Source organism: Vigna angularis, chromosome 10 (assembly GCF_016808095.1).
Source record: "Vigna angularis cultivar LongXiaoDou No.4 chromosome 10, ASM1680809v1, whole genome shotgun sequence".
Lineage (NCBI taxonomy): Eukaryota > Viridiplantae > Streptophyta > Magnoliopsida > Fabales > Fabaceae > Vigna > Vigna angularis.
The window spans coordinates 11,925,969-11,949,848 of NC_068979.1; the positions used below are offsets into that span (position 1 = coordinate 11,925,969).

Sequence of the window (23,880 nt, forward strand, 5' to 3'; positions counted from 1 at the left end):
CATCTGCGCGTGCATTTTCGTGGTTCATGTGTTTGTTCTTTGCGTTTGGTTTGTGAAAGAAAGGGATTTCTTTGTGGTTCGTTGAGCAAGGTAATTTTTTAGTTGAAGTTTAATTTGTTTTCTTTGTGATTCGTTGAACAAGAAAAAAAATTGTGTGTGTAATGGGCATTCCGCTGTGCATTGTCAGTCTAATGTGGGAAGTTTTCATTTGACCATGTAGGAAAAATGGTTTTTGACGTGTGTTTGTATCATATGAGGAAGTTCATGAAGAACAAGGGTCTAGAATATGTGGAAGGAGAGATACATGTTATTAGGGGAATCGATCCCGACATATGGTCATACTTTGAAGCGGTGGGATTTGTTTGAGAATTCAAGTACTGTGGAGAGTTCAAACTTTGGTGGAAGGGTTCGAAAGAAAAGGCAATGAACAACCTCAGACCACTAACAGATGATAGAGAAGCCATTTTGTTGGCTAACTATGCAGAGGCAAAAAAGGAGGAAGTTGAAATCTATGTTCAACATGGCCAACCCAATCAGGCAGAGGAAATTACTTTTCTTACATTTGGTTAGGAGGCAAAGGAAATAAGAGTAGAGGAGATGGAGGAAGAGATTGTTGTGGATGAAGAAGATATTGGTGGGGTAGAGGGAAATGTTGAAGTACAAGATTTGCTAGTAGATGACGAAGAGGAAGAGGGGAATGTTGAGGGAGAAATGGTGGAAGAGCAAGAGGAAGAGGGGAATGTTGAGGGACAAATGGTGGAAGAGCAAGAGGAAGAGGGGAATGTTGAGGGACAAATGGTGGAAGAGCAAGATGAAGAGCAAGATGAAGAGCAAGATGAAGAGGGCAATGTTGATGACAGTGAAGAGGAGAGAATGACAAATGCTGATGATGGGTTTGGGATGGACAATGTGATGGTGGAGGAAGAGAGAAGAAATATTAATCCAGTTTTGGATAGGTGGAAGAGAATGAAAAAGAAAAATAAAAGTGTTAGGAGCATATTTGAAGATAATGAGGGAGCATTTGTCATTAACGAAGAGGTTGGACAGCATGAGATAAATGAAGTTTATGATACAGAAGAGTTGTCCTCAAATGTAGATAGTGATGAGGATGTGAGGGAGAATAAAAGGCATTTTCCAAAGTATAAGACAGAAGATATGACTAGGGGATTCAATTTTAGATTGGGAATGAAGTTTAAGTGTTTGAAGGTTTTTAAGAGTGCCTTACAGGAGCATAGCGTTTTGAATGGAAAAGAAGTGAAGTTTGTCAAGAATGATTTGGAGAGGGTAAGGGCAGTTTGTAAGAAGGGGTGTGGTTTTCTTATTATGGCTAGCAAGGTAGGAAGTAGCCAAACCTTTAGAGTCAAAACTCTAGTTGGGCACAAGTGTGAAAGGGGTTTTAGTAGCAAAAGTGCAAGTGTAGAATGGATTGCACAGGTTTTGGTTGCCAGATTTGTCAATGTTGCAGGCATGACAGTGAAACAAATTATAGATGAAATACAAAAGTCATATAGTGTTGGAATAACTCATTGGAAGGTTGGAAGAGCTAATAGAATTGCAATGGATTGTTTAGTGGGTGATGGAGAACGACAATATGGTCGTCTCTATGACTATGTGGCTGAGTTATTAAGAGTCAAGGCTGGGACCTTCAAGATTAAGGTCAATCAACCCGAACCCACCTTGCCACCAAGGTTTGGGTCATTTTACATGTGTTTGGAGGGCTGTAAGGAGAGGTTTTTAGGTAGTTGCAGACCATTTATTGGGGTAGATGGTTTTCACTTGAAGACAAGTTATGGAGGTCAGTTGTTAGTTGCAGTAGGAAGAGACCCTAATGACCAGTATTTCCCACTAGCTTTTGCTGTGGTAGAAACATAATGCAAAGACACATGGATGTGGTTTTTGACACAGCTGCTTGATGATATTGGAGGCATAGATTGTCAAAGGTGGATCTTCATTTCGGATCAGCAAAAGGTACATTAAAATTTTTAGTTTAGTTAGAAATTTATTGTGATTATGTAATACTTATTGGTGTATTATGCTTGTAGGGATTAATGTCAGTTTTTGATGATATCTTGAATAGAGTGGAACACGGGCTGTGTTTACGCCATTTATACAACAATTACAAGAAAAAAATTTGGGGGAGGCCTACTCATTAGAGACCTCATGATGGGGGTTGCGAAGGCAACATACTATAAGGAATGGGAGAAAAAAATGGGTGAGTTAAAAAATCTGAATGTTGATGCCTTTAATTGGTTAATGGGTATACCAACTAAAAGTTGGTTTAAGCATGCTTTTAGTGCTTATCCTAGGTGTGATGTGTTGATCAATAACTTGTCAGAATCATTTAATAGTACTATTTTATTGGCAAGGGACAAACCTATAATTTCAATTATGGAATGGATTAGATCATACATAATGAGTAGGTTTGCAAGCCTTAGAGAAAAATTTGACTCATATCCTGGTGATGTTATGCCTAAACCGAGGAAAAGATTGGATATGGAGGTTGAAAAGAGTGGGAACTGGCTTCCTGTTTGGGCAGGGGGTTCACAATTTGAAGTAACTCATGGCTTTACCATGGACAAATTTGTTGTTGATTTAAGTAATCACACATGTACTTGTTACTTGTGGGATTTGGTAGGAATACCATGTAGACATGTTGTTGCTGCTATTCATTACAAATCAGAAAACCCAGAACATTATGTTCATCCTTACTATAAGAAACATGCCTATAGAACTTGTTATGCACCAATTATAAGTCCTATCAATGGACAACAACTTTGGCCTACATCTGACTCTCCAATACTACTACCTCCCATTTACAAAACACCTCCTGGGAGGCCAAAAAAATTAAGAAGACGAGAAGCTGATGAATATGTCAGCCATGGAAAATTGTCAAAGACCAATATTGCTATAAGATGTAGCAGTTGCAATGCATATGGACACAATGTAAGGACATGTAAAAAGAGCCAAAAAAGCAAGGTAAATCTTCTTGGTAATGTTATTTAGAAGTTCATTTATTTACAACTATGTGTTATCTAACTATCTTACTCCTTTCATAGGACAAAAGCGGTGCTTCTACATCAACACCTGGATCTGCATCAAGAAGGGCTGCATCTGTAGGAAGGGGGGCATCTACAAGGGCTGCATCTGCAAGGGCTGCATCTGCAAGGGGGGCACCATCCTTAACATCACAAGCTGGAAGGAGATCAGTCAGAGATGCAGGGGCTGGGGCTGCATCAACATCAGAAGCTGGAGGATCTGCAACTATGCGTGAAGGAGGAACAAGAGCATCCTCAAGACTGGCTGGACAAATTCTAGGGTCTCAAGCAAGTTGTAATTGAAGGATGTAATTTCAGACAAGTTGTAGTGGAGAAAGTATTTATTTAAAGTGGTGGCTGTAACTCTTATTTAAAGTAGACTGGCTGGACCACTTTTTTGTCTTCTAGTGATTGTAACCCTTTAAAGTATGTTGGGACCACTATTTGTACGACTTCTTTATTAGTCAATATGGACCACTTTTGCAGTTGATGTTATTTGAACCATTATGCAGTATTATATTTAATTCCAGTGGCCTTTATTTATGCTGCTGTCACAGACTTTGTTTTACTTTTATTTATGATGTAACTGGTTTAGCTGGTGTAGGGTAAAGTCTACTGCCATGGCTTGGTTAAACTGGTTTATAAATTTTAGGCTCTGCTGGCTGGTGGAACAAGTCATGATTGGTACAACAAACTTGCTCCAATCATAATTTTGAATGCCTAAATTGATTTCTGCAAATTTGCCATTCCAAACCACCACTTTTGGTGTTAAAGAGCAACTCATACAGTGATATTTTCATCTGGAAGCTTTTAGCCTCTGCTGGCAGTTAGTACATGTGACATTTGGTAAAAAAAAGTTGCTCAAATAATCACATTAAGATTCCAAACTCGTTTCTGCAAAATTGACATTTAAACCCCCAAATATTGAACACTTTTTCTGATAAGTTGCAGAATTTGGTGATTTTGTGCTTGTTGTGTTTATTGCATCACATTATATCTTAAATTGGTAGTAAAAGCTTGGTTTACAAACAAGAGCACAGTCTGCATTGTAAAAGCTGGTTTCCAATTGCCATAAGCTGGAAGTTATAGTTATATAACACAAATGCACATAACACAACCATCAGGGCACAATTGAACTGAACCTCCACATTTTATTCAATTTAAAACTTCAAAGTACATCCACAACACAACATTACCTATCTAATTACAATTTACCTTCAATACAAACAAAATACAAAACATAGCTATTAATGCCCATGACAATACAAAAAACACCAACATCATTTTGAAATTTTTTCTCTCTTGCTCTAATTTCTTCTTCAACTTGTCCTTCTTCTTCCTTAGATCCAACACAACATTTTCAATACACACTTCAACTTCTTCACTCTTTCTTTGTAAGCTTCCTTCCATTTCGAAATCTCCTTCATCAACCCATTCAAAGAAGTTACAGCTTGAATTACTCTGCAAATGACAATTACAAATCACCAATACAATCTTGAACACAATAAATAAAGCTTTTATTCTCACTTACTGCCCAATTTCTACATCTATAAAATAGTCTCCCTTTGTTCTTCAATGTAGTTGCCTTCAACAACAACAATCTTTCCCCACAACCACAGTTTTTTGAAGCTAAGTGAGAGGATCCACATGTTTGAGACATTCCAGAATCTATGCTCCTTGGTGTGCAACCTCCTCTATCACCTTTCATTTCCCTTCAAAAGTGATTAAGAAAGAAACTCAAGTTGGAAACCAAAACCTACAACAAAACCCTATATCCCCAAATCCATCCATCATTTTAAACCAAAACAAAGACGAAAATGAACTTACGTGGCCAACTCCACCAATGCCCAACAAGGTGATATCCAAGCTTGAACCTCTTTCGACCTCGTCTTTGCAATGAACCTTCAGACAACACTTTGCAATTAAACTAATAAACCAAACTTTACCAATGTTGGATTAACTTTGCATTTTAACTGTAAGAACACGTGGACAGAGACGTTAGACACATCAGCACATTTTTAACGGCGTTAGTTTTCGAGGACTAAAACCAAAGTTTCGAAAAGAATGAGGACCAAATTGTACCTTATTTTGAAAGAGGGACTAAAACCAGAAACGACCAATAGTTTAGGGATTAAAAACATATTTAACCCTTAATTTTTTAACATAGTATTGAATTAAAAAAATATATTAAAACTCTTTGTAATAATTTTAAGGTAATCTTAACTGAAAATTTTTAAATGTTTTATTGTATCACTTTTCATTAACATAATATTGTTATTTTATTAGATTTTGATAAAAAAATCTTATTTAATTTTTAAAACTGAATTGTAAAAGTATAATTTTCATAAACATTTCCCTCCTAATTTTATTGCAACTTAAAAGATTAATGTTATTAATAAATTTAATATTTTCATTTATGGACTAATACATCACTTGTTTTTTAAAACTGTAGTAGGGTGACACTTCTACATTAAAACTACAGAAAACAAATGTATTCATTCATTTCAATATATATATATATATATATATATATTTACTCAACGATTTTTCACGATAAATTCGGTATTCTACCCAAATAACCATAAAATCGAAATAGACACTACTGCGCTAAAGGGATATAGCCTCGGTTATTTTTGGTTATAAACACTGGTTCGGTAACCGAGGCATATCCAAACGAGGTAAAAAGGTTACCTCTTTTTGTCTCGGTTGTAACCCGAATCGAAAAACGATAGAATTTTACCTCGGTTTCTGCTGAGCCGAGTCAATATCTTGGATTCTACTGCCTCGTTTGAGACCTGAACCGAGGCAGTATAGTGATTTTCGATTTTCCAATGTTCCAGGAAATTGCCTTCCATTAACCGATGACCTTCCATTAGATCACCTTCCATCACATTAACTTATTATCATTTTCATCTTTCAATCTCAAACTCTGTGAAACCACAACCAGAAAAAGAAAGCAAAATCTCACAACCAGAGAGGAAAATATCCAGAGAGGCTAAAATCATATTCAAATTCTTTCATAAATATAACAGAATCATACAACACAAAAAAGAAAACACAAAAAAGAAAAAGATCCTTAAGCCCGTGCTCTGCTCCTTCTTCACCTGCGTAAAATGGAGCCAACAACGGCGACTTTGTTGAGCAACGACGGTCCGACGACTGGCCTCGGCTCCAACGTGAGGTTGCGAACGTCACTTCCCCAGACGCGAATCCGCGAAGAGGCATCAGATCTGTAGATCTGAGATTGGAACGAGAGTCGGTTGGGACGTTGGGGATCTCTATTGCGGGTGAGCCGGGCCTTCAGATCTGTAGATCTGAGATTTTTCACCCCCAAAAGCCACCGCCAACAGCAACCGCCAACAGCCATTGCCAACAGCCACCGCTTCACTCCAAAGATGGGGCCGCTTGCTCTTCACTCCAGAGATGGGGCCGCTTGCACAAGCGAGGTGGTGGTGGCTCCTTGTAGCGGCGGGGCAGCACCGGGGCAGCGGCGGGGCCACTTGCTCTTCGCTCCAGAGACGCAATGGCAGGTGAGGTGGAAGCTGCACTCGAGCCGTCGCCCAGGACGAGGTGGTGGTGGCTCCCGGCAGTGGCGAGGCAGCGACGGGGCAGCGGCAGCGACACTTACAACAGCAGAAGCGAGATTGGAACGAGAGAAAAGCGAGCTTGGAACGAGAGAAGCGAGATTGGAACGAGAGAGAAGCTTCGAGGGAACGAGAAAAATAAAAAGAAAGTGAGAGAGCTTCTAGGGAACGAGAGAGAAGCGAGAAAAATAAAAGGAAGAAGAAAGAGCTGCTATGTTTTCTCGTGCTTCAGTCCAAGCGCAAGCCTTATATGCCTCGGTTCATCTGGTAACCGAGGCAGTAACTTTTTCACTTGAGGTATATACCTCGGTCTATTTTGTCAACCGAGTCAGTATGTCTTTTAGACACCGGTTATTTAATAACCGAAGCATATAATGATTTAAAAATTACAACTCTGCCACCGCATCTGATACGCTTCGGTTCCAAAAAAACCGAGGCATAATGTACGAGTTAAAAATGCAATTTTTTACTAGTGAGAATACTCTATATATGTAAAAATTTAGATCGATGGTTAGATAAGAAATATAAAATTTAATTAAATTTTTATATGATTTTTTAAATCATATTGAAAAATGATGAAATAAATTACATTTATTATATTTGTTTATTTCTTATATACTTTTCATTTTTTTTGTTGAAATATTATATATTTAATAAGTGCAATATTGCCATACTGTTCTTATATATTTTTTTAAAAAACCATGTTGTATAGTATGATATCTAGGCTAAATGGTTAGCATTAAAGACCGATCGGTCTATCTACTGTAGTAGCATTTATCAACAACAGTACTCGTCAACCAGGTCAAACTGCAATAGCGCTCGTCAACCAGACAACGCTTGTCAGCCAGGTCAAACCGCAACAACGCTTGCCAATTATGTATTATACCTAGTAAATATCGAACGATCATACACTTGGCACCGTTCGGTCACCACTATAGCCAAAAAGGGCAATCGATTTTATTAAATTAGGCTAACGCTCATTGGGCCAAGTGTCCAGTGGATGATTAAAATAGTCAAAGATATCTGATTAAAAGATATTCATAAAGATTTTTATGAGCAACCGCCCGGATTTTAAGGGAAATCTGTTTTCAATCGTCCGAATTTTAGGGTAAGTCTGTTTGGCTTGTGACAACTTATAAATACAAGGTCAGGGACATCAACCAAGTACGCTGAATTAACACTCCAAAACGTTCCATTCAAAGTTTACTCTCATATTCAATCAAGAGCCAAGGCTCTTCAATCACACGCCTGACTTGGGTGTCAGAGTACTTTTTGCAACAAAGTACCTTTTGTAGGTACCTCCTCCCCTTCTATCAAGGAAGCAACCGAACGGTCTAGGTGGAAGGAGCAGGGGAAGCATGTGATTCAAGCGTCAGAAAGATTAGTGTCTCGGTCCCACAAAAATTACCACCGAAACATTTTCGCGCCCACCGTGGGGCCGAGAGCAAGCACAAGAATCCCAAATGGTGACTACGAGGAGCATGGACGAACAGCAGAATACCAGAGATTTGATAGCACAAATGCAGGCACAAATACAAGCCCAGGCAAGAACAATATGCGGAAGCACAATAGAAGTTGCAGCGAAAACACGCAAAAGAGATTGCGACGCTTAGGGCGAAACGAGTCCATACCGAACGGTCTGCTTCAAACCAAGAGAATGAAAACGAGAGAAGTCGTAATCGACAACCATCCCAGCACACCAACTCGAACGGTCGAGGAAGGAGAGGACCATCGCCCATCCAAACTGTTCGGCCTAACATTTTACTCCCTTTTACGCCAACCATCATGCAAACTCCAATGCCGGAAAAGAATCCTCCTACATTAGAGAAGTATGATAGCTCGACGGATCCCGACAACCATCTCAAGATCTTCACCAATGCAATGACGTTCTACACAGTGATCTAGTCATATGCAGAGCCTTCTCCTTATCACTCAAGGACGAGGCATTGGAGTGGTATAACACTCTTCCCCCAAACACAGTGGATTGCTTCGCCACTATGGAAACCCTCTTTAGAAGGCAATACACCTCCAATAAAAAACAAGAGGTAACACCGGCGAAATTGGTAAATACGAAACAGGAGAATGGGGAAACTTTAAAGGCCTTCATGAGAAGGTAGGTATTCATTCAACAGTAGTGAAAGGAATGGAGGTACGTTTCACAAGGATTTCGTGCGAACACCCATGTATAATCATTACACTCCCCTCAACGTACCCAAGGTAAAATTTATTGAGGAAGCTCTAAATATTGAGGTTCTTACAATTCGGAAAAAGTCTTCTCCAAAAGATGCTGACGAAAGGAAAAGCTGATGGTTTCATCTAAATCGAGAACATACTACAGAGGAATGTGATGCATTAAAGGATGAGATAGAAAGGCTCATTCGAGGGCGACATCTACAAAGATTTGTAGAAGAAAGAACCCGAACAAAAAGTCCTACCAGAAAAAAGCCTCAGCATAGAGAAATCGAATGCTCATATCAAAGGGTCGAACGACGACACACGCGAAGTCGTAGTCGCAGTCAGAGCCCTTACCGTTCAGTTCGGGGCCGTATCGACTGAAAGATATGATAAAAATTCCTTCCTAACATGTGAAGTGCAAGAAATCTCAAAGTTTACTTGAACATTACTATCATGCTTATTTCAATTTCTTAAGTCATAGACTTTTGTTGTTTAAATTCTTTTGTTGGAATAAACGTTTATGACACTATCGTTACACTTTATCAAATGCATTTAGTCGTTCGACCTTACATGTATTCAGTCATTCGACATCCCATGCATTCGATTCCGCCGTTCGGCCGCACAGGCGCTCGGCCATCAGGCTTCACAAGCGCTCGGCCATCCGGCCTCACAGGCGCTCGACCATCCGGCCTCACAGGCGCTCGACCATTCGGCCTCACAAGCACTCGGCCATCAGGCCTCACAGGCGCTCGACCATCCGGCCTCACAGGCGTTCAGTCATCCGGCCCCACCAGCGCTCGACCATTCGGCCTCACAGGCGCTCGGTCCCGTCGACCGCATAGGTACTCGACCAATCGACCTTATAGGGTCGTCCACAAAACTCAAGGAACGTTCAAAACCGTACGGCAAAGACAATCCCCCATGGACTATAAATCAAAGACAGTCCCCCATGGACTATAAACCGAGCAGTAAAGACAGTCCCTCATGGACTATAAATCAAAGATAGTCCCCCATGGACTATAAATCAAAGACAGACCCCCATGAACTATAAACCGAGCGGTAACGACAGTCCTCCCAGGACTATATAAACCAAGTGGTGAAGATAGTCCCTCATGGACTATCATCCGAACGATAAAGGCATTCCCCCGACAAACGCTCACTCACACACATTCACAAATACACGGCCATTCGACCTCACAGGTATTCGGCCATTCGGCCTCAAAAGTGCTCAGCCATGCAGCCTCACAAGTACTAGGTCGTTCGGCTTCAGAGACATTCGGTCATTTGGTCCAAAAAGTATTCAGCCAGTCGACTTCATATTGCAGGTAAACAAAATGCTATCAAAGTCGCTATTCAACATAGGGAAAAAGTTCTAGAAAGAACTCCCATCACAAGCCAATCGGCCAACTAAAAAGTTCAAAAGGTAACCCCTAAAGTCCATCATTCGGTCAAAGATGAGCAACGACTCAAATTACAATCAGAGCAACCTCCCCAATAGAACGAGGACGACCTTCCCCAAGCTCATATAAGTCCTATACTTAACCTTGGCTAAAGCCAAAAGGTTAACTCGGACTTGGGGGACATTATGTATAGTATGATATCTAGGTCGAACGGTTAGTATCCAAGACCGATTGATCTATCTACTGTAGCAGCGCTCATCGTCAGCCAGGTCAAACCGCGACAACGCTCGTCAATTATGTATTATACCTAGTAGATACCAAACGGTCATACACTCGGCACCGTTCGGTCACCATTTTAGCCAACAAGGGAAATCGGTTTTATTAAATTAGGCTAGCGCTCATTGGGCCAAGTGTCCAGTGGATGATTAAAATAGTCAAAGATATCTGATTAAAAGATAGGTTTAATTGGTTCGGAGGTCCTTATATTTGTGGGTTCGTTTCAATTGGGTCCTCCAATTTTGAAAGTGATCAATTTGGTCCCTAATTTAACAAAATTGAGTCAATAATACCCTTTCCGTTAAATGCAATGGACGTCATTAACTTTTTAAACATGTGGTATGTTGAAGCATCCTTCAAATAAAACTGTGCCACCTGCAAATAAAAGGATGCCTCAATATGCCACATGTTTAAAAAGTTAACGCCGTCCATTATATTTAACGGAAAGGGTATTATTGACTCAATTTTGTTAAATTAGGGACCAAATTGATCACTTTCAAAACTGGAGGACCCAATTGAAACGAACCCACAAATATAAGGACCTCCGAACCTATTAAACCTAAAAGATATTCATAAAGCTGTTTATGAGCAACCGCCCCGGATTTTAAGGGAAGTCTGTTTTCACTGCCCAGATTTTAAGGGAAGTCTGTTTGGCCTGTGATAACTTATAAATACAAGATCAGGGACATCAATTAGGTACGCTGAATTAACACTCCAAAACGTTCCATTCAAAGTTTACTCTCATATATTCAATCAAGAGCCAAGGCTCTTCAATCACACACCTGACTTGGGCGTCGGAGTAACTTTTGCAAGACTTCCTCCCTTTCTATCAAGAAAGCAACCGAACGGTCTAGGTGGAAGGAGCAGGTAAAGCACGTGATTCAAGCGTCAGAAATGTTAATGTCTCGGTCCCACAAAAATTACCACTGAAACACATATAATTGTATATGTAAAAATATAAAAATCATTTTCACGTTTATTTGTAGTGCATAATTAGTGTTAAAGAAACTTAGTTACTATCAATTACAACGTTGTTCCATTTTATATTTTAGACAAAATCCATCTATGTTATTTTAGACAAGATACATTTAAGTCGTTTTAGACCTTAAGCATCACGACAAGTTACGTCTTAGTCATTTTAAAGCTTATCAAAAACAGTTTTATTCTGACAAATGTTAAATAAAACAAATCGTTTGTTCTATTTAACAACGTATTCTATTCAAATTCCAAACTTATGGATATAATTATTTGTATTTGATATTTTTGAAATATAAATGATGAATATTATAAAATCTAACAACTTGACTATTTTATATTAATATATCTTCAATATCATATTTTTTATTATCAGTAATAGATAATGGATCACTACAAAAATGTTTAATTTTATCGGAGGTTTTTTTTTACATTTCCGGGGGTTTTAACCTTCCCTAAATACATTTCCCGCGGTTTAAAAAACCCTCGGTAAAACCAGCATCGGTAATAATTAGCGGCGGTTTTATAAGAAAACCGCTACTATTTTCGGAGGTTTTCAAAAACCGCCGGCAATTACCAGGGGTTTTTTGCAAAACCGCCGGTAATTATCGGGGTTCTCAAAACAACTAATATTTACTGGTATAGAACCGCCGGTACTTCCTATGTTACTTTTTAAAAGCACAAATAATTTTATTTTTTTTATACAATTGAAATGATTTAATTATCATTAAAAAATAATTTAACAATGAAAGATACAAATGAAATAATTTGAAATTAAAATTAAATATTATTATATAAAATAATTAAACACTGTTCAATTCAACCCAATCAATTATTCAATAAGAAATAACATTGTTCAAATAAAAATTAAAAATAAGATATGTTCTTAACAATTATTAATTTCAATACAAAACCTACGCCAAATACACAGAATCCAATATCTACTGCAATTCTCGTTCTAGCCATAAAACAACACATTCAAAATGTTGCTTTATACTTGAACTACACCACCAAAACTGCTCAGCTCCATTTAATTCATTTGCGACAAAAGTTGCACCTCAAATCTTTAAGTATTCAGAACAAAGTAAAAGTGCATACTTTTCTGATACATGCATGGAGCCAATATCTACTTCTTCGTCCTCAAAATCAACCAAAAGTGATAACCATGGAGCTTTTATTAACATGAAAGCAATTTTTCTCCAAGAATTTCAAATGTCTCATCCCTAAGAAAAAAAGAAAAATTGTTAAGTAGACAAATCTAAAATATAAGATAACATACACAAGTTATTAACGATTTAACTAGAACTTTTTCCATTGTTAAAAGCAATCAAAGACGGTTTTGTAGCAAAATAGATTTTTAAACTTGTCACAACTGAAACTGTGAAACAGAGTACGTTGCACTGGAATTGTGTACAAAGCCTAGGTAGTGGTTGTTTCTATTGTGTTCAAGTAGAAAAGGGCTAAAATAATAAATTCACAATTAAATAAAAAAGATCATTTCCATCACATTGAACCTCATTTCAGGAGGTAAGAGAACATGCTTAAAATGATTGAATGACATTCAAAGATAAATGAACCAACTAAAATTTACAAAAAATGGTAAACAGAACATTTGAGGCCCTGTTAGCTCACTTGCATATTCAATAAAATAACATAGCAATATCATTAGTAATAAAAAAATTATTTTAGGATTACCATCCCGTCCTACTGCTTTAACTCCTCACTTAGTGAAATAGTAAGCTTATGTAAGAAAATAGATTAGAATATATATATATATATATATATATATATATATATATATATATATATATATATATATATATATGATTTTTCTAAGTTAATCCACTTCCATTTTTTTTATTCTATAAAGGAGATTAAAATGATAAACGAGGAATAAAATAATGGAGAAACTAATTGGTTCCTTGAATCAAACATAATGCAATGAGATAGGAGTCATGATGTTAGATATAATACCAGAATCAAACATGAGAATGAGACCAGTTCCAAAAGAATAATCCCCTGATGCCAATGGGCGATAAGGTTTGTTTATCTGCAATACAACATTTGGCACATATCATTATTTGTTTATCTGAAATAGAATGATAAAAATAATCTAGTTATTATGCTCACAGTACTAGTAATTTAAGTAAAGTAGAAAATTTATGTTACATAAGCAAAGTAGCTTATGTAACAAAGTAGAAAAGTAAAAAGAAGAATATAATAGTATAACACCCAAAAAAATGGAAGTGGATAAACTAAGAATTGACACATGATGTTTGTCTTTGTCTTCTTGTAATAATATTAAAAAAAATGCTTTTTTAAAATATGTACTAGTTACAATCAATAAATAATATGTTTAATTAAATATAAAGTCGACTTAAATACATAACATAAAACACCAATGACTACTCCCTTTAGATTAACTTTCATACCAGGATACTTTAGTCCTTTCATCTCTTTCAATTATTAGTTTTAGAGACCAATCTCTGTCATCAATCAATGATTTCTTCAATGTCTAAAGTGGTATGCCATTTACTTTTTCATGTTAAATTATTCCATGGTAATAATCTTATGCACTATTGAATCTTCTGCTACTTCTTATCAACCACAGAACCAAATAACCCCTACAAAAATAACACGAATGCTTTTACTTATTCATAATTATTATAAAATAAGTTACTTTAATGACATTTTCAACGAAATTCACCAATCAACCTTTAAAACCAGTAGAGAAATTTTCAAATGTAATCAGATGAGGGAATGGATAAGAACAAATGAAATGTAAGGTTTACCTCATATGAAGGAAACATATTAGTCTCTATGTCACGTTCAAAACCTGTAGACAAATTTTCAAGTCCAGCTCCAACTTTATTAGTTCACGAAGCTGACTCAGAATTTCTTTTCCATGAATCAAGCCATTGAATGAGAAGAGTTTGCTCACATTCAAATCTCTTTGGTCAAATAAAATATAGCACTGAAGTTAAAGACTAATCAACGAATGTTCCTCTCATATATATATATATATGCAAGAAAATTCAAATCGTCAAGATCATCAATGGAAACTTTACATAAGGACCATACATACCAGTGACGTTGACAGAGTGAATGAAGACCAAGCTCTTCGGTTGTTTCTGCAGCATTCATTGTATTAGGAAGATCTTGCTTGTTGGCAAAGACAACCACAACAACATCTCTAAGTTCATATTAAAACAAATCAACATTAACATTCAAAACCTACCCCAATAAATTTCCAGTATACTGTACTTCTACGACATTTAATCCTAAAATTCATTACTTACATTATATTTATCTATTTGTACTAAATCAGAAAAGCCCCAAATCAGACCACGAGCTAGATTCGTGCAACCATCAACACCTCACTGTCTGCATCTTCTTCACGAGCCAGCTACCTGCATTCACGAACAAAAGAAACCCCAAATCAAATTGAAATCGCACCAGCAGTGAACCAGCACCGCAAAACTCTCGCAAATCACATTTTTCTTGCGCATAAACTTGCAAAATTAGAATCCAATTCGTAAACAGACAAAAGCAAAACCTCCATCACTAACCTTCATCGCATCGAAATCGTACTACAGTCATGGCCTCACGCCGCTAGAGAAGCAAAACGCGACGTGGAGAGGTGAAAAAGGAAAAGTGAGGAAGGAAAGAGAAATTGAGAGGCGCGACGTGGAGAAAGAGAAGAAAAAGTGCGGCGTGGAGAAGGAAAAAAGGAGAAGAGAAGACGCGAAGATTAAAAATGAAATGTGAGGCGCGAAGACGATGAAAAATGAAAATTAGGGTTTGGTTATTGGGTTCTATTAAAGAATCACCAAAAATATGTTTTAAAAAATTTTTAAAAGCAATTTAACTGTTGTTTTGTTTAATAATCTGTAAAAAAAAAAAGTTAAGTTTTTGCGATTTTTAAATAAAACAGCCATAAATTATTAGGGGTTTTAACCCCCAGAAAAAAACCCTTACTAAATTATGTTATTTTTGTAGTGGATGAATAATAGAGAATTGATGAATTGCAATCCTTTTAATAAAAATAAAAATCTAAAATTTACAAACATAAAGATCATTTAATCGCAAAATAGAAAAAAGTATGTTCATCACTCTAATCCTACACACATTCTCTTTTATAGATAAAATAAATTTATCTTATTTCCTTTCGTCTCATGTTTTATAATCCTAGCTACATCCTTTAACTTGTTTAATTAATTGAATTTCAACCTCTACACGAGCTTCTATATCTATTAAAATCTATCTCTAAACCAGCATCCCTCTATTGAATTATGTTTGCCCTGCATCCCACTTGTTTTGACGAATTAAGTGTAACCTATAAGGGTACATCGTTTTCCTCCTTTTATATGTATTGTATAAGTATATATTATTAGTCATTAACAAAATTCCTTTTATTATATCATACTATTGTTTTTTTCCCTCAGTTATTCCCACACTTTGTTTGCTTAATGTTTCTCTAGAGATTTTGTATGCTATTTGCATTTTGTTATCTCCTTTAAATTTGTGTGGAAAAACATTTCAATATTTTCATCTGGAACCTAAAATATACGAGAACTTCGTTGTTTTGTTTGCTGGAAGGAGAAAAAAAAAACAATGGATACTCGAGATAAGACGAAGTTCGAAAAATAAAAAAAGTTTTTGAAACAAAGTTTGAAAAGTAAAAAAAAAATTAGAACTTTGTAACGAAAAAAACATATTAGAATGATTATTTTTTTTAAACAATCTAATATATACATATTAAATTAGTTCCAGTCTAGACTCTAATATATACATCTTATATAATATTCTAATATCATTATTTCCAGTCTAGACTCCATACTATCTTCAATATGTTTATAAAATATAGAAATAAGTTATTATATCATTATCTTAACCCTAAAACTAAGGCTCTAAACAAAGGTTCTAAACAAACATAGTAACACCTCTAACTAAAAAAAAAACTCATTTTAACTTATACGTGCTCTTATATGATTTTATTATGATAATTACTTTTTTCTTTATCTGATTTGAACATCATAACTTTATGGGTAAGTAGACTTCTATTCTCATTAATATCTTCAACTTTTCTTATAAAATTTAAAGGTTATACTCTAAAAGTATATATAAAATCGAAGGTATATATATATATATATATATATATATATATATATATATATATATATATATATATATATATATAATCAAAGGTATTGTTCTTGTAAGACCTTGAATAATTGAATAAAATAAAAAAAACAAGCATGTGATAAAACAATAGAAAACATATCTTATATGTATTCTATTGTTTAAATTTTTACAAATAAATAAGACTAGAGATAACGATAGATGCATATATGACAAAACTAAAAAAATAACATATCTGTGTTATATTACATCAAGGACGAAGCTCTTAAATCCAGTTCTTATTTGGCCAGTTTCACCAAAAAATAACATTATTTGGCCAGTTCATAAATCCAGTTCGAAAATATTCATATCCATACATTTTAGGTTCACCATTATTACTATTTAAAAAAATCTCGTGATTCTAAATCCTAATCTCGACGCATCCAAGTTTATATTCTTCTGTGTAGGAGTGCGCGTGATAGAACATAATCCTTCTCTCCATACAGGTCTCAACGTTTAAGCTTTTCAAATTAGTTAGATCATTCCAAGTACCAAACTTCCCCAGTAAAGTTTTTCTCTTTTTCTTTTCTTTTTCATTTTCTGGTGCCACATGCCTACCTTCTTCCCTGTGTACCATGTAGTCTTCTTTCCCATTTTCATTTGACAGTTAATTGATTGGGTTACTTTTCAGGCGCAGGTTGTGAAACCTGAAGCGTAGAATGGCAGGAATGGGTGGTGGAGCGAGTGGAATAGTTCTGGAACCACTCTCAAGAGACAATTACGAGAACTGGAGTGCTCTTGTGAGAAATTATCTGATAGGTCAAGGTTTGTGGGGCGTTGTGACCTTTGTTTCTGAGATTGGTGCGAAAGCTAAAACTGTTTCAGACTCATGGAAGAGGAAGAATGCCAAGGCTTTGCACATCATTCAGCTAGCATGTGGAAAGGAGATTCTCAGTCAGATCAGAGATGTTGAAACGGCCAAAGAAGCTTGGAACAGATTGGGCGCCCTCTACAGTTCACATTTAAAAGCTCATTCAGATATTGAAAAAGGTATTTATGCATGTTAATCACTTTGGTTTGAGCTTAGTTATATCAAACTTCACTTCTATGTTTCAAGAAGAAATGCTTCAAATCAACATGAGTTTCATGAGATAAAATCAAAAAGTTTTTCTTTTTTTTCTTCTTTTCTCTCTGTCTCTAGATTTTGTGAAAATCAATTGTCTGAGAATTTTTTTTCATATATTAATTACGTTTAAATTAAGTAAATTAATTAAATTAACTTTCAGTTTTTTTTATGGAATGAACGCTGAATTGTCCAAGGGAAGGATATTTTTGTACATTTCTCAATATTGACTTTTTTAGTCCTAAGACTTGGTAAACTGCAAATAATTTGAAGTTGTTGTAACAAACACTGCATAAAGTAAATGTGGACTTTAATTGACTTGGAATTATCGTACTTTATCAGTAACTGCGTTAGACAACTTTTAACTTATAGTAGCATAAATGCTGAAGAACTTTTCAACCCTATATGATGATAAACAAAACCCTAAACTAAAGGAAAATGCTTTATTAATAATTCCTTTTATAATAGTAACTTTGATTCATTCGATTTAAATATACAATATCAAAAAGTTGTTAAAAGAAATTGGTAAGTTAACAAAAACACTTTTTCAACAAACAAACATATATCAAAATTTTAGTTCTTCGTCTTTTATATATATATATATATATATATATATATATATATATATATATATATATATATATTAGAAATAAATATAAGTAATGTAATAAGTTAAAAATTTATTGTAAGTGCCGTCTAGGAAAATATTATATAAGCTAGGCTAATAAACTCGTATACATAAGTTAAATAAGTTCACATGCTTGTCAAGTAAATTATGATATGCCAAAATTGAGTTATTAAATACTGGTAAAACTAGTTTTATTAAGTTTGCTTGTTAAACTATAATAAATTTAAAATACTAAAGTTAATAAACCAGCTTAATTAGTTAATACGAAATGTTTGATAAAATTCCCTGTTAAAATAGTTAAAAGTGCATGTAAAAATTTAGGAGAGACACCAAGATTCACTAGTGAATAATATTCTCCCTCCGAAGTTGTGGGATTTTTGTTGGAAGAAACACATGCAAGATCCAAGAGTTAATAATATAAGGGATTTTACATTCACACTCTCACATTTTTATGATCTCATTTAACAACTCTAAAAATTCTTATTTTATTTCAAAATTTTGTTTATATTTATTTTTATTTGTTAAATGTAACATTTTATTATTAAAAAAGATTGTAAAATAAAAATAAGAGAAAATAATGATGTAAAAATGTAGGATTCCATTTAATAGAGAAAACAACTAAACGAAACATTATAGATGTGATACTAAACAAGCACGTGAGACAATCATAAAACTATTATACTATAGTCATCCATAAAAATATGTACTAATTATAGAGAATTATATATACACACTATTATAAACTAGAGTTTTTCTAAAAGAAAAAAGATTATACATAACAAAAACTATCCTAAATTATGCTGCTACATCGTCCTCACCCCCTGTACTTGATCAACTGAAACATCTTTATCTGTTTACATCATTAAGATGATCATTGTAAATAAAAAAAAACAAAAACAAGATAAGCTAATATACAAAGAAGAGAAACAAATATAGAGATGTTAGCACATATAGACATTTACATCAACAAATCCTAACACATGCAATCATTCATACTAGATTGGACCATCTAGATACATATGTATTGATATCATACTTTGGTAAGTCATACACTTGTGGTGGTTTCTACTGCTCTGCAGAGCCATTGCCAATGGGTTTCACCTTACCACACACAAGGTTAGTCCGTTAAAATCTTTGGTCAAGGTAAAACCCCTAAATTAGGACCTTCTACTTCTCTTACCACATACCCCATCCTTCTCTACTTGAGATTAAATAGTTATCAAAGCGACATGATAACTCCCAATATAGAATCCATACATCAATACATACATTACTGAAATCATTACAAGAAACTTCTCCTTGAAATTCCTTCCACAAAATTTATCATACATACTTACAATTGTATTTTCAATCCATAATACACACTAAACTTACATCATATCCATAGTAATCCATTTAAAACAAATCAAAGCATCAGAAAATCACAACATATACACTGGCGCTCAAAAGAGTCGCTCAGCGCTATACTTTTCGCAAAAGATGGCTCTCAACAATAGTCTTGTCACTCAATGTTGTTCTTCTTGTTAAATGTTGTGCTCAGCGCACCCCTCTGTCGCTCATCGACCTAAAATTAAACTGTTCCAAAATTGAAGTGAAAAGTGGCACTCAATAATGCCCCGTCATCGCTCAACACCAAAACATTCACATTTCTTCGCACTCAACTGTACAAGTTTGGCGCTAAACGGTCTAAAGCTAAAATTCTCTCAAACTTGCACAATGAACTGACACTCAACACTAGTTGGCCACCACTCAACACTATATCAAATACCAACATACTTAAAATTGATTTGGGAAAAAAGGGCTTGTTCAAACGGTCAAATTGGTATTCCCTACTTAGTACCTTGGTAAAAAAAATATTTCAATGTCTGGGCACTTATCAACTTGTTCAAATGATCAGATCCTAAGTTCCTCAATTTAACACCAATTCACTCAATTCAACAAAACAACATTTAAAACAACCAACGCCAGTAAATCAACCAATTTCAAGCAAACCAAACATTCAAACTAAGATGACCAAACAACTCAAAAACATCCAAAATACCTTTAGAAGCTCAAAAGCTCTATCTGTCCCTATGAAAAACACAAACACGATCAAGGCACACTATTAGGATCCCTGATTAGTAGAGACTATTAAAGAAGATTCAAATACTACATGTGATCTTATATGGTCCACATGCATAGAAAGACTAAACAGACCAAAGAAAAGGATAGAAAACCATCTTACGAAATCGACTAGATAAAGGTTGAGAGCTCACTGCAAGGATCACTCTAGCAATCTCTAATTTTCAAACAAATAAACAAATATTTAGAAACCCTAAAGAGAAGTGAGGGAGCTCTACAAAATAAAATTTAAAGAGATGATGTGATTTAAGATAATGAAACTCATTTACAGAAATTCTATTTATACTTAAAAATTTTAATATTAGAATAATTGAGTCTAATTATTTAAAACAGTCTAATACAATTTTTTAAGTTCTTAAATAAATATAAATAAAATTTTAAAATAAAATAATAATTTTTAAAAATTGTTAAAAGAGAAGATAAAGTAAAAAGTACCTTTCTAATATAAGATATCATGACATTATTTAACTTAGAACTTTCATTTATTTTAAATGGATTCCAGGTATTTTTCTTTTTCTTTTCTCAAGAATATATTGATTAACGAAAGAATAAACTTTAAGATGGTTTGTGTGGCAGGTGTACTGGTGGAGGATAGTGTCCTTCAAAATAAACCGTTGTACAGATATGTGGAGAGCGATGAGTGGAATGATGCAAAAGCAATAATCAACAATGACGACACCGCCATATTTTCCATTTCCTCTACGGGAAGAACCGTTCTTCATGTTGCAGTAATGGCTGGCCACGTGCACATTGTGAAGAATCTGGTGAAGTTAGGGAAAGAGAAGTTAGTTCAAATGCAAGACAACTTCGATTACACCGCTCTGTCTCTCGCTGCGGAATTAACCGGAAACGTAGAGATTGCAAAGAGCATGATAGAGAAGAAGGGAGGGAAGAAACTTCTAACTGTGAAGACCAAAGATGGTGAAATTCCTGTTCTTCTTTCTGCAGCAAAGGGCTACAAAGAGATGACTCGCTATCTCTACTCTCAAACTCAGCTGGAAGCGTTTGTGGACAAAAATTCCCGCAACGGAGTTTTGCTTCTTTCGCGATGCATCACTGCTGAAATATTTGGTAAGCAATAACAGTCAGTTAACTAATTGAGTTTCTCAGTCCTTACCTATTGAAGTTGTGGTTGGTGTTGTTTTTTATGAGATAGATGTGGCTTTGAGTTTAATTCATCGCATTCCACAACTCCCTCTGACCCATGAATCCGGTGGACTAAGGCCCTTATATGCATTGGCACGCATGCCTTCTGCATTCCCTAGTGGCAGTGGATTTGGACGTTTACAACAACTCATTTATAATGGTAAGTTCTAACGATTAAGATGCGGTGATGAAGGCAGAGGTAGCAGAAGTAATGCTAATTATCCTCTTCAATCCGTTTTCAGGTTTAAGATTAGAAAAACTAGAGGTGCAAAACTTGTGCAAAGGAAAAGATAAGTTGTTCGGAATAAGCATTGACCGTTGCGGAAAAAGCATTGGGATAGTGGCAGATGTTACTCAAGTAGAAGGCCTTCGTGTTGTTCAAGAAGACCACTATAATACTTCCTTCACAGGTCTGTCTCATTGTATAATTTCAACTAGTGTTTAATTAATTCATTCATTTTGAAAAACATCACTCACATATATCATCCTCCTTCTCTTCATTTTCTTCTTTCCATTAACATGTATCAATCATTACTAAGTTTATTTCCTCTAATGTTTCTTCAGGGAGGCTCTGTGAACTGGCTGTAAATTTTCTTCCCATTAGACTGTTAGGTACGCGTGTCCCATTTCTTTCAGGGCTCCTGTGCCCTGGTATCAAATATAACTCTTTTAATTCTTTCTTTGTTTTCCAGGTCGACTGCTTATATTCCTTTATCTGTTATTTCAAAATTACATACTGTTAAAGTTCTCAGCTGGTACGTCAACATACATTGGATTCATTTCTTTCTCTGGTTTTCCCCTCATTAGATTAAAATATCAAGGCAACACTATTCTTTTTTATTTCATGTTATTTATTTAAAAGGATTCCTTTTAATTAATATGTTATTCTCATATAATGACTTGAATACCTCAGGAATTAGAGAAATATACCAACAGAAAAAGACTCACCTGGTAGTTCTTGAAATTCTGAACTGCATGTGCGATAGAGTTTCGGAGTACGAGGAATCGCAGCTGCGAGAGGCTTCGGCGTACGATGCAATGTTGCAGGCAGCGAAGCTTGGAATCATTGAGTTCATAGATAAGATGAGGAAGACAAATCCTGACCTCTTGTGGGCCATTGACAGAAACAGGAGAGGTATATTTTCGCATGCAATTCTGAACCGTAGAAAAGAAGTGTTCCGACTCATACAGAGCGTCAATGGACGGAAGGAGATAATCAGATGCAGTGCAGACGTGTTTGGCAATACCCTCTTGCACTTGGCAGCCTATTTAGGGCCCTCCTCTGATCTTGATCGCAGATCCGGTGCTGCTCTTCAACTGCAAAGAGAACTTCAATGGTTCAAGGTTATTATTATCCACTTTCTTCATGTCATCATAACTTGATGGAAGGAAGCAAGATAGAAAGAAAACTATGATAAAAACAAGAAATGATGTGAAAAATGAGTTAAATATATGTTTGATTATTGTATATGATAATAATAATAATGTATTATAGTGCAGGTTGTTGAGGATATTGTGCACCCCAAGTGCAAGGAAGAGAAAAATGGAGACGGTAAGAAGCCCCGAGAGATATTCAGTGAAAGCCACGTGGAGATGGTGAAAGCTGGTGAGAAATGGGCGAAAGACACAGCTAGTTCTTTCACTCTTGTGGGTACTCTGATAATCACCATCATGTTCGCGGCGGCTTTCACTGTCCCCGGCGGAAACCAGCAGGACACTGGGGTACCCATTTTCTTGCACGACCAGATATTCACTTTGTTTATCATAGCAGATGCAGTATCGCTCTTTCTTTCTTCCACATCGGTCCTCATTTTCATTGGGATCCTGACCTCGCGTTATGCTGAGAAGGATTTCCTGAAGACGTTGCCATTGAAGTTACTTTGCGGCCTCGTGTCTCTTTTCTTGTCTGTGGTGTCAATGATGATAGCATTTTGTGCTTCACTTGCGATGATGCTTAAGGGTCATCAGCGGTTGATAATAGCAGCTATGTCACTTGGGAGTATTCCTGTTATCGTGCTTGTACCCTCACAGCTTCGCCTCTTCCTTGAGATTTTCAATTCTACCATGCACAAAAGATATATCAAGTGAATAAAACCTCTTTTGTAACTTGCTAAAAGGGAACATCCGTTGAGTACTAAAGTTTGTTCTTGTGTCATAATCATGCCAACTATTGAATTAAGTGTATGGCTTTCTATGCAAATCAAGCTAGTTAAACACATGTAATGCTGTAACTACACATAAATTAATCTTGTCAAATTCTAGAATGAATAAATATTCTGAAAGTTATTATGTATAA

At 35.6% G+C, this 23,880-nt stretch overlaps 1 protein-coding gene across 4 annotated transcripts; it reads left to right on the forward strand.

The window, feature by feature from the left end:
* The first annotated feature begins 16,910 nt into the window (after window positions 1-16,910).
* LOC108335379 (uncharacterized) lies at window positions 16,911-23,866 on the forward strand. 4 transcript variants are annotated; one of them, XM_017571391.2, is made up of 9 exons: window positions 16,911-17,130; window positions 17,258-17,616; window positions 21,015-21,509; window positions 21,595-21,744; window positions 21,827-21,994; window positions 22,149-22,196; window positions 22,277-22,339; window positions 22,498-22,928; window positions 23,085-23,866. In XM_017571391.2, the coding sequence occupies exons 2-9, from the start codon at window positions 17,286-17,288 to the stop codon at window positions 23,670-23,672; spliced, it is 2,274 nt and encodes a 757-aa protein (XP_017426880.1). In that variant the 5' UTR covers window positions 16,911-17,130; window positions 17,258-17,285; the 3' UTR covers window positions 23,673-23,866. The 4 variants fall into 4 exon arrangements, with proteins under 4 accessions (XP_017426880.1, XP_052726090.1, XP_017426881.1 ...); XM_052870130.1 differs by having other exon boundaries at window positions 16,911-17,114; XM_017571392.2 differs by having other exon boundaries at window positions 16,911-17,072.
* Window positions 23,867-23,880: the final 14 nt, after the last annotated feature.

Bases quoted from the DNA above. Each gene is read 5' to 3' on its own strand.
- LOC108335379 (XM_017571391.2), top strand. From the start codon at position 17,286: ATGGCAGGAATGGGTGGTGGAGCGAGTGGAATAGTTCTGGAACCACTC. The intron at 21,510-21,594 runs GTAAGCAATAAC...TTTATGAGATAG, and splicing joins CATCACTGCTGAAATATTTG to ATGTGGCTTTGAGTTTAATT. The intron at 21,745-21,826 runs GTAAGTTCTAAC...ATCCGTTTTCAG, and splicing joins ACAACAACTCATTTATAATG to GTTTAAGATTAGAAAAACTA.